We start from the raw sequence: 11,743 nt of genomic DNA, 5'->3' as shown, positions 1-11,743 counted from the left end.
GAAACCCGGGTGGGTACCCTGAGCTATGGACTGTGAGACTGCTATTCTAACAGAAAATAGTCTGAGTTGGACCTGACAAAAGGAGTTTGTAGGGAGACCAAATCAGGGTGAGCCACAGGGGGATGGATGTTTCTTATGGGGAGTGGCCTGGACATGGGAGAGCAATTTCTCCTTTCAGAGAAGGAAAGCCTTTTGGCGTTCCTTGTGAGGAAGTGGTAAGAGGAGGCTGGATGTGTGGGCAAAGAACAAATAAAGACTCACCTGTGGCTTTAGTTTTTCTTTAGAAGGGAGTTGCAAACCACCAAAGAATATTGTGTAGAAGGTAAGTTATCAGATCTACAGGTAGAAAAGATCATTTGATGACTGGGGAGAGACCAATGAAGGGTGAGGCACATCAGAAACTCACAAGAGAAATGGGATGTGTTTGGTTATCCCGAGAAGACCTGCCATAAAAGACCCTTGTACCAGTTCACTAAAAAAAAAAAGAGAATAGGTTAGAAGGGATTGAGTAAAGAAGCTAATCAGGTATCCAAACCACCTAGGATTGTGTAGTGAGATGAGGGCTGGGGTTGGGGAAGAGACTTCAGTGAGGAGTGGACAGGATTTGAAGATGGGTTAGGAGGAGCAGCTCCATGTGTAGGAACTGCCCTGACCCTGCCCCTACCAAGGGAAGCCCAGGGTGGACAGGGTGAGGGTAGAGAAGAGTGTCAAGGCAGGAGGGAGGTGGTCCACGCCTGTGGTTGTGCAGGTGCTCTCAAGTGAGAAGGTTTAAGCCAAAGGCTGAAAACTAACTTGCAGCTATATGACTAAGCTTAAGCTACTGTCTCTTTGTGCCATGGAAGTCAAAAGAATGCCCCAATGGGGTCTGCAGAAATGGCACATCAAGGAGGTTGAGGAAAGGGGATCATGGGCTGTGGCTCACCTGTCTTTGCCAAAGCCTCTTAATCTCTGCTTCTGCTAAACATTGCTATCTATGTCTTCCCTTCCTCTAGTCCCCCTCCTATCCATGCTCACTTCCTCCTGCCAGGAGTCCAGAAACTTCAGTGCCAACAGCACAGTGCCAGTAAGAAAGGGGAGCGAGGAGGAGGAAGAAGGTGTGGCCTTAGGTCTTCCTCCTGCCAAGAGTCCAGAAACTTCAGTGCCAACAGCAGAGTGCCAGTAAGAAAGGGGAGTGAAGAGAAGGAAGAAGGTGTGACGTTAGGCCTTCCTCACAGCCTGGAGACCCACTCCTACCTAGTGTCAACCCCGCAATCAGCTTAGTTGTTTTCCTTTGAGGAGTGGCTCAAGATTTCTCTGGAGTTTTTTTTTGTATTTGTCTTGTGAAATTGAAGGTAGCACATCTTCTCTGAGCATAAAATGTTATTGTGAGCTTTGAGGCTTTCAGAAAGTGTCATTTTGGGGCCGGGGAAATGGCTCAGTGGAATAAGTGCTTCCCTGGCAAACTGAAGGGGGCCTGAATTCAATCCCTGGTTCTGCCAAAAAAAAAAAAAACAAAACAAAACAAAAAACAGAAAGTGTCATTTCAATGATAAGGAAGGAGCAGATTCTGCGTGGGAGAGGAGGTTCCGGCAGCTTGTGATTGTTGAAGGTGTTATTTCGATGTTAGTGTGCTCTACCTGATAAGTGCTGGGTGTAATCCCACTGGATGCCTCCTCAGGCCCATGTCCCAGATGGGAGCGAGAGCCTTGGGTCTCTGTGCTGGGGCCTTGCGACCAAATAGGCTTCTTTCTTTGCTCATGTGCTCCAGAGATAGCAGTGGTGCCATTGTGCAATGGAGCAGCCTCTGCCCAGCGCCCTCTCCATTTAAAGTCCTTCTTTTTAAAGGTCTTTTTGCTTGTTTATTTTTAATGTATTTGGTTGTTACAGGGTCTCACTACACATGTGCACCGGGATTATAGGTAGGCGCCACTAGGCCCAGACTCTGTGGCCTGCTCAGCCCACCCTGGGAGCGAGGCTGGTGCTGCTTGTTGTGCTGGGGATCAAACTGTGGTCCCTGCACTTGCCTAAGCTTGCCTAAGCAGGCATTTTAGTCCGGCTATCTTTAAGTTCTTTTAAAAGCTCTTCCCTGCCTGCCAATCTACAGTCTTTACTCTTGCAGTTCTACGTCAAGTGGACTGAGTGTCAAGGCTCTTCTAAATTTCTTGCAAAGCCCAAGTCCTAGCCTACAGGACCAAGCTCTTGGAAGTCTATGCCACATAATTTGGCAACATTCATAGCCTTCTCACGGTTTGTGTGGCCTTGTGTGTATATCTTGCAGCTTGAGCAGCCTTGGTATAGAACAAAATTTCGATGAATGCTCCAGGGTACCTAACCTAAAATCAGAGCTCAGGAGACATACCTGATTTGCAAATGGGTTTTCTCTTTCCTAGACCCAGTCCTATGCCATTGTTCTTTCTGCCATTCAGTTTCAGGGAATAGAGGCCTTAGTGCCTGGAACCTAAAGAAAGCAAGATTAACCTTCTGGATTCTGGCCTCAGGCTTCCTTCCCTGTGGTTCCTGGCTCCCAGGTGCCTCCTCCTTCCTCCTAGGAGTCCTCCAACACCTGATGCCTGGCCACGTAAGAATGGCTGTGTGCCAGTACCTCTGGCCTTAAGAACCCTCACCCAGGATCTGCCAGAGAATCCCAAGCCCCCTGAGGTGCACCCTGCACCCTTCTGCAATCCATCAACCTCCTAAATGGCTGAAGGGACAAAGGGATTACCCGTGCTTTCCCAGCAGGCCAGGCTTCATTTCTCCCCAGTCCCTCCAGCCATTGTCACCACCCAGCAGAGTACTAGAACACAGACACTATTACCAGGCAGCGTTATTTGTGCTTTTTAACTGTAATTAAGCAGAAGCCTCTTCTTGTGAGGCTTTGGCTAAATGTAGACAAAAGGGGCTATTTCAGAGGCCCTTTGTGAAGAATGTGGGCTTTTTCTCATGAGGTGCTGTGGGGTTGGTAGGAGAGAGCCTTCATGGGAGAGGGAAGCACCCAAGGGAGGGCCAGCTTGCTCACCCAGGGTTTTTCGTCCTTTTAGGCTGGAGTCCGGTGCTGAAGCTTGCCGTCCTGGATTGTGCTGATGAAACCAACAACGCAGTCTGCAGGGACTTCAACATCCTTGGCTTCCCAAGCGTGAGGGTGTGTAACGGTGAGGGGCAGTGGGACTAGAAGAGGGTTCTCTCTGAGCAGATACCAGCTGCTCTGTGCTGCTGAGCTCTTCAGGGTCCCATGCTTCTGGATCTGAGTTATTTAAATCACACCTGCTGGAGCACTGCTCTTCTGCTCTGCAGAGCACTGTTACTCCTTCTTTAAGAGACGCAGGCAGAAAATAAGAGTTATTTGGTTTCGAGAAATCTGCCCTTTATAGAGGAAACAGTCTTGTGTGGGGTGTTGGTGTGGTTTTAGCTGCTCTCAGTTGAGCTATAGCATGACAATCAAATCATGTGGGCTGGCAAGTGCTTCTGGCTCCACGGGTCCTCCTTAATTTCTCACTCATGACCCCCTCAGCCTTGGAAGTCTGACCTCACTATAATACCAGGATCTAGACTCTGACCTCTATGTGGGTAGGATCTGACTCCAGGGTCCTAATAATCCCCCTAAAAGGATCCTGGAAATACTGGCAAACCTCATTCTCACCAGGCAAATGTTTTGACCCACCTGTGCTCAGAACTGTACCAAAGGGGTAGCCTCAGGCCCTAGTCAAAATGCCAGTGCCATGAGTAGCATCACCTGCGGTCCATGAGGGATTTGTCACCCTAGCTATGACACAGGTAGCACTGGCTCACTGATGCTGCTTTGCCTGCTAGCCTGCCCACCACAGCGCACCAACAGCTTAATTAATATTTGAACAGCTTACAGGGCTTTCAAACGGAATGCCCTGTGCAGCAAGGCTGCTGCAGTTAGGGCAGAGGCCCTCGCAGGGCTCAGGCCTGGCTCGGAGCCAGTTAGTTTTCTTCTAGATTAGTAAAGCTGAATCCAGGTTTCTCTGTTCTCCCCTCCAGTTATAAATCATATCCTCCCACACACAAGCATGACATCTAGAAAAGTAGTTTCTTCTGTAGCCATTAAGAATAATCAGGAGATACCTTCAAAAGCTGAATACTAAGTATTGTTCCTGGAATGTGATATCTCTAAGCTCAGGGACCTGAAGTTCCAGGCACACCAATGAGCCAGAATTTATTATCTCAACATTGTATTTCTGCAAAACAGGGCCTCAAGCTCCTTCAGACTGTCTCTCGCTAGCTCCGTGCAACCTTTATGTTCCTCAAGCCCAGAGGAATCCTGCTGGATTCAGGTTTCATAGCCGGTCCCTTCTGAAAGTGTTACCTCTTAGGACAAGGTTGGCCTAGGGAACAGTGCAGCAAGCCAACAGCTACTGCCCCATTGGTTAGAGGTAGCCATGGAGACTACTTATCAGTCATGCCTCTCAAACAGAAGACTTCCTTGGCAAGAACGTTGCCCCATCCTCTGCTGCAACTGCAAATGTTCATGAGACCCATGCTTGTTACGGTGAAGCAGAATAAACAGCCCTGAGTGGGCAGTGATAGGAACACCAGTTTGGCAACAGGAGCTATCATAGGCTGATACAGTGGTTTTCTCCCAATAAGGCGTGAACACAGGCCCAGCCAATGCCCATCCTTTGTGGAAAGACTAACGTTGGTACACTGGCCAGTCAAGAATCTGCTTGGGCTTCTGGCAGGCCTGACACCTGGGCTTTTTGTTCTACGTAGAAGAGGCTGGGCCCAGTGGGTGTAAGGAGGCAATCCAGGCAGTCAAGAGTCTGAGGCTCCTCAGTACCTACCCAGGTCACGCAGCACACATATCCTGGATGCTTTGAGTAATTAGTCACCTCCTTACCTGCTCAGCTGGCTGTGGGAAGAGTGGGAGGGCCAGTAGCTGGTCTAGTTGGCCTTCCCTGTCTTCAGACAGGTAGCACCGGGCTGGGCTAGTCCAGTAGTTTGTTATCCATTTCTTAAGCTTTCCAGAGACCAGCACTGTGGCCTTACTTGGCAAAGCCTTCTCTGTCTATGATGAGAAACCTGCAACTCAGTTCAGCCAGGCAGAAGTACTCAGGGCCTTGTCCTGAGGACTCAAGGCCACAGCCAAATGGTTCAGGCTGTTGGTGGATCTCTACAGTAAGGCCTTTTGCCATGAATTTCCAATATTTTCTTACTGTGACATACAATGAAAAATACACATTTTATATTGTGAACCCAAAGTTGGTTTGTATTTATTGCTAAAACCCAAATTTTTTGCATTTTTTTTAACCAAGTACAATACACACTGTTTTGTATTTTTAAAAAATATATATACTGACTCTGATTCACTAAATTGATGTAACTTACTACTAGGTTGTTCCTACTGTCTAAGTTCAAATAATTTCTAGATTTACTGGGATCTTAGTACCTGTGGGCACAGTGACTGGGCTCCATGGAAAGCAGAGTAGACCATAGAGGCCTGTGTGGCTTCCAGGTAACCATGTTATGCTGGCTGCTGTCCCCTAGGGCCTGGAACTTGTCCTTGCTTACTCTACCCAGGAGGCTGTGAGAGCCCTAAGGTAAGGACTCATGTTAGGCAGGGAGAAGAGAGAATGTTGCTCCTGTGAAGGAGACACTCCCACAAGTCTGGCCACCAGCGGTGATAAGTGTCACTGCCCTATTCTTTATTTCCTTGCCCTTTGTCACCATAAGCAAGGAGTAAGCTTCCGCCAGCCCAGCCTATTTAGCAAATGCCTGACCATAAAGGGCAGGACCCAGCTGTATCAGGTATCCATCACTCTGGTGCTGAAGCAGATACAAGGAGGGAGGGGTGAGTTTGCAAGCAGGTTCTAGCTGAAGGTTGGAGACCTAAAGCTATACTTCTGTGGTTGGGTGGGTGTGTGTTCTCCCTGGACCACAACCTCACCTCTCAGTGAGGAGTAGAGTAGGGCACTTTGAGGCCAAAGGCTTGACTTGAGTAAAGATTACATGGAACAGGAATCTTGCAGAGAGAGGACAAGTCTTCTGTGTAGAAGATTCTGAGTATATTATCAATGTGGATTCAAATCCTGACCCCACTGCTTACAGTATATAACTTGGAAAGTTACTTAACACTAGCCAGCTGGTTGAAAGAGTCCCAACACCCACCTGCTTGCTACCCACCATGCTGCTGCTGGCAATGAAGGAGATGAGCTGTATCTTCAGAGATCATTTCCAGGTACCTGTGGTAACAGACCACCAGAGCCAAGGACTCAAAGCCACTGGGCCGGGGGAAGGCCAAGCCTGCCAGCAGGAAGGGACAGGGACCACATATAGTGCAACCATGAGATGACCTTCCAAGAAATACTGTGGAAACTGGATGTCAGAAACGAAGATGATGTCAAGTCCTTATGATGCCCGATAGTTTCAGGCATGATACATACAGTGTAATTGGGGCAGGATTGTGACTCTTATTTCTCTTGGTACCTTTGTGGCCAAAAACTTGAAGAACATAAACTGAGATAACTGTATCATACCATTAGCAGAAAGTATCACAGGTGTCTCTATACAGACAGAAAGGGACTGGCTAATCAAACAGAGGCTAGGTAAGGTTTGTGGAGTTTTTCCATGTAGGAGATCTAGAAGGTGACATCAAAAGTGTGCTGCTGGGGCTGGAGAGATAGCTTGGCATTTTAAACACCTGCCTGGCAAGCGCAAGAAACTGGGTTCAATCCCTGGTACCACATGCTGTACCAGCCCCTGAATCCTGGCTGGGCCATGCTGGCCACTGAAACCAGGCATGGTGGTGCATACCTGTTATCCCAGCATTGGGGAACCTGAGACAGGAGGATCACTATGAGTCTGAGCTGTGTTGTGAGTCCCTGTACCAAATAAATAAATAAAAAAAGATTTTTTTAAAATTACTTTAAAAAATGCTGCTGGTGGAATAGGGGTGGATTGGCATATATAATAAGATAGCCTTGTAAATATAGTAGTTGACTGTTAACTCCAGGCATCAAAATGATATACTTTTGTGAAATCAAAGTATTTAGGAAGCTGAGCTTAAAGCTGTCCAAGCAGCAACTTCAGGGAGGAGAGAAAGCAAGAAAATTGTGGCTACTAGTAATGGGAAAAGTCCCCTTCAAGAGTCACAGTCTGAAAGAAGCAAGGCACAGTTTTAGCAACAAGCAAACTGTGGGAAACTTCCAGATTTAGTGAAGATGATAGGATGGAAAGACTTGATTTACTTGAGTAGAACTGGAAGAGTGGCCAGTGGCCAGCCTGTCACAGAAGTCATTAAATATGCCCACCAAATTATCAGTGGTCTTGTGTTAAAAGAGAAGCAATAACAATGCCAGTGACATGTGTAAAATAGATTTAAGCTACAAGGAATTGAACTCTGACCACAGGCCTCATTATTGTAGAACACTGTGTGAAGGATAGCTTTTCCTCTATAATTCACTTTTTCCCAGTGTATTTCTTAAAGAATAGGCCAACAATGGTTAGCAATATGAATAGTCTCAATTTTTAGAATGTTTTTTTTAAACATTTACTTTGTGTGTGTGTGTGTGTGTGTGTGTGTGTGGCCAGCTCAGCCCACCAGGGGGTGGGGCTGGCTGGCATGTGGTGCTGGGGGATGTTACCGCAGTCCCTGTGCTTTAGCCAAGCTTGTTCCAAGTAGGTGCTTTAGACCACTGAGCCATCTCTCCAGCCCCAGTCTCAATTTTTAAAATGAAAACAACTTGTATTTGCCTATAAAAACTGCATAATTTTTACAGAAAGTATTTCTTTGGACATAAAGTATATCTCAAATTTATAGTCATTTTTTAATACTCTCGAAATTTGTGACTTCTGTAGTTGAGGATCTGTTTTTACAATTTCTCTGTTCAGAGCTTTGTCCTGGTGGATATAGAAATAATTGATGCTCCTTGTATGCAACTTGGTTGTACTGGAATAAATCTGATTCATGACTAATTCATAACTTAATTTTTCAGTCTGATTTTGGTAAATATTCCTCCTCTGTGGGAGGATGGGTTGATGTCATAAAATTAATGGGGTCTGAACTTTGAGTTCTTAAATTTGACCTAATTTAACTGGTGCAACTTAAAACTGAGTTCACAAGGTCATCTTTAAAGCTTTCACTGAAAATTTTTCATCTGTTTCAAGTGAACACTGTATGTGAGACATTTGATTCCTTGTTTACTTAATTTCTGGAACTATTGCTTGCAAAAGCAGGGCAGTGTCTAATAGTCTTAATACTGAGTTTGTTTAAACACAAGTTGAAGCCTAGTATGCAAATAAAAGAAATACTCAACTGCTTCCTTTTTTTTTTTAACTGCTTTTCTAAACAAAGCAAAACAATGCTGTAGCCTTGAGCCTCAGTTTCCCTGTCTGTAAAAATGGAGTGATGTTATCTACCTATAGGATTTTTGCTGAGTGTCAAGTGTGGTCATACCTGTGAAAGTGCCAAGGTGTTGGTATTATTTGCAGTGTAGTATACATTAGCTTTCTTGCTTCTTGTTGCCCTGTGGGGCTACTGGTCGCTGCTTTAAGGTGAGGCATCTTAGGCAGTCCATCCAGCAGCAGCCATTGAGGAAATATGTTCTGGGTATCTAGCACTGGACTCACCATTGTGGGAGAGCTCAGGAACCCCTGACACCGAACATAGCACCCTGCTACTTGGGAGCCAGCAAGGGATAGGGCATAATGAACACTGAAGGAGATGGCCTGGATTCACTGAGATTTTCCCTAATCATCAAAGGGACTTCATGTAGGAGGAAGGTTTCATGTGGTGTTGAAGGCAGATGGTTGGCTACAACATTGAATAGTGTAGGCAGAGCATCATAGGCAGGGGAAGAGGAAAGTCAGGGACCTGTGTGGGCAGAACTGTGTGTCATGTTGTGTGGTGCAAGGGCTGGACTTGTTGGTCAGAGGCTCACATTCACAGAAGAAGAGGGAGCTCAGAAATGGCAGGGCCCTGAAAGTTAGGCTGGGAATGTAGATACTCTGTGGGAGCAGAGTCTGGACCATTACCTTATCAGCTCTCACTAGAGGGTGAGATGACAGAGAGGAGCTGGACTCAGATGTCTCTTGCTTCTCTGGAATAAGGAGGGGCCCCTTATCTGCTGTTACCCACATGATTAGGCCACAGAACAAGAAGTAGTTTAAGTTGTTGATCCTCAGGGAGTCAACATAAAATATTTTGAGACTAGGTCATTTTCCTGAAAACCTGTTCAAGAAGATTAAATTTAGTGTCATCACTCGCCACTGCTGGAAACCAGTGTCCCCAGGAAAGCAGTTGTCCATTGGTTTGCAATGACCTCCCTAGTGCTGCCTCTTTTCCCACTGAAGAGAGGCTAGAAACATTCCAGAGAGCAAAGGTCAGGGAAGGCAGAGGCTCCTGTTGTATGCCAACGGATCGAAGGAAAGAGACAGGTATTGATTGCTCCTGGAGAAAAGAAGATTCACCCCTGAAGGTTCAGTTGCCTGTTTCCAAGGAGCTGTTTCCTGGCTAGGCGCATGCCTCCATCAGCTGACTTAATGAGGTTACATTGTAATAAGAGGATAAAAAAGTGGGCCTGCACCAGATTTTGGCCTGAGCTGCCGCGATGGTCAAGGGGCAGTCTCTGTTCAGTTGCACAGACATCTATTGATTATCTCTATGTACTGGAAGTGTGCCAAGGCAGTGGGATTCACAGAGATGAATGCACTATAGTCCTGCTCTGGCTGGGTGGAAGGTGGAGGGTAAAGTCCACTGCAGCTGGAATAGGGAAATGGGGAGGAGTGGGAGGTCACTTTTGGTTCAGATCCTAGAAGGAAGGCCTTGAATGTAGTTTGGACCTTATTTTTGGGCAGTGAGGAGTTATAGGAGAGATTTGGGGAGGAGCAGAATAAGGCCAGAATTGTGCATTAGAAATGTAACCTTGATAGCATATTGGAAAATAAAAAGATTGAGTATATTAAAATTTCTGGCTCATGAAGAGGATTGTTACTGAGGCAGAAGTCCAGGAAATAAGCTCTCAACTGTCAGCCTTGGTTTAGACAGATGGACAGGGAAAGAGCTGGTGAAGAAATGTCCTGAAGGTCAGAGTCACAGAACTTGATTGGATCAGGGCTGTGGGAGAGAAAGATGCCAGTCTGCTGACAGGAAGAGGACCGATTATTAGGCAAGATAAGACCCAGGTAGAGAAGCAGGTTGGCGGAGGGGTGGCTCCAGGTTGGTGTGTGGTAGGCGTGGGGGTGCCCCGACACCTGTGTTGGAGCTACCAGAAGCCAGGGCCTGAGGCAGGAAATTCAGATTGCAAATAAGTTGGATAAAGTAAATGATCAGTTGGCAAGGAGCAAAATAGGTTTTTTCCTGGTCCATTTATTTACTCATTCATTCAAAAGCAAGGATCAAGCCCCTGCTTTGTAACTGACCCTTCAGAGGCCCTTTAAGCAGAAGTTTAGTGATTAGGGGCTGTAAATGACAAGGCCACTGGGCATAGGAGAATGGTCAAGGGTGAGCAGCCAGGAATGGCTGGTCAGAGTTAAGCAAACCAGGGGGAGGTTGACAAAGCCTAGTTGATAAAATGTGGTACACATAGTACTCATGGGCAGAAATAGCATCAGATACTGCAGGGAGATCAGGGACAATCTGTAGTCACTAGGTTGGCTGGAGAGGCCTGCTGAATTCCCTAGAAGAATTTCAGCTGAGTAGTGAGGTAAGGGGCAGAACTAACAATTAGGGGACTGGAGAGAGGCATCTAAGGAGTGAGAAGAGATTGCTTTGAGGTCCTTGGCAGCACAGGGAAACAGAAAATGCAGTAACTGGGGGAAGAAAAGAGGGCCTCCCTTTATTCCCCACCTCTTCATCCTGTCATTTTTCTTCTAAAATTTATATTAGGAGAATTACATTACCTGGCAAGTGCCTGGTCCTGAGTTCAATCCCTGGTACCACACACACACAAAAAAAAGAATTACAATCTGTTGCCTCAGAAAGAGCCTGTGGAAACAAGGAATGAAGACAGAGAGACTAATGGATAGGGAAGACCCAAAGAGCATGAGGTATGGGAGCCAGAGCACAGGTGATGGCACTGTTTTGGAAGGTCGATGGTTTAAACCAGAGACAGAAGGAAGGCTGAGTGACCACACAAGAGGCCACTGAAAGTGAAAGCAGAGCCTTCCCTTAGCCCTGCTCCTCATGGGACTGTCCCCTGTCGAGTTTTTGCAGACTTGTGGGGTCCCCTTGTGGAGTCCTGTGGGGCCCCCTGAGTTACTGTTCGTGCTCTCTGAAAGCTGGGGCTTGGAGGCTCAATTGGGCTCAGGGAGTGTCTTTTGAGGAAGAGTGCCCGGTCCCTTTTAAGATAGACACCTGTTCAGATTTGGGGGAGCTGGTAGCTGAAGAGAAAAGGCTGAAGGTGACCACTGTGGCTGCATGAAAGCCACACCGTTCAAGGGTCCAAAATGTCAAAGGTGTTTTTTGTCTAGAAAGTCAGACACAATCTTTCCCATTTATACTTTTTTTTTTTATTTTATTTATTTATTTATTTGAGAGAGAGAGAGAGAGAGAGAGAGAGTGAGAGAGTGTGGTGTGTGGCCAGCTCAGCCCACCAGGGGGCGGCGCTGGCTGGCATGTGGTGCTGGGGATTGAACCGCGGTCCCTGATGCTTTGCTAAGCTTGTTCTAAGTAGGTATTTAGACCACTGAGCCATCTCTCCAGCCCTCCCATTTATACTTAAACAAAGATACTATCACTATGTGTTACTGTAGTTGAAAATTTACCCTCTCACATGTTATTTATGAACGAGCCAAATCACAAATGGTT

At 46.5% G+C, this 11,743-nt stretch overlaps 1 protein-coding gene across 1 annotated transcript in view; it reads left to right on the top strand.

Annotated features, from left to right (window-relative positions):
• Positions 1–11,743, top strand: part of Qsox1 (quiescin sulfhydryl oxidase 1) — a 41,193-nt gene that overhangs the window by 7,539 nt on the left and 21,911 nt on the right. The window contains exon 2 of the mRNA XM_004643464.3: positions 3,018–3,118. Coding sequence (XP_004643521.2) covers positions 3,018–3,118 — 101 coding nt within the window. The remainder of the gene's footprint in view (positions 1–3,017; positions 3,119–11,743) is intronic.

The sequence above is a fragment of the Octodon degus genome, unplaced genomic scaffold (assembly GCF_000260255.1).
Source record: "Octodon degus isolate 3935 unplaced genomic scaffold, OctDeg1.0 scaffold00176, whole genome shotgun sequence".
Classification (NCBI taxonomy): domain Eukaryota; kingdom Metazoa; phylum Chordata; class Mammalia; order Rodentia; family Octodontidae; genus Octodon; species Octodon degus.
The sequence above is the reverse complement of the archived record's forward strand: the minus strand, read 5'-3'. Positions and strand labels throughout refer to the sequence as shown.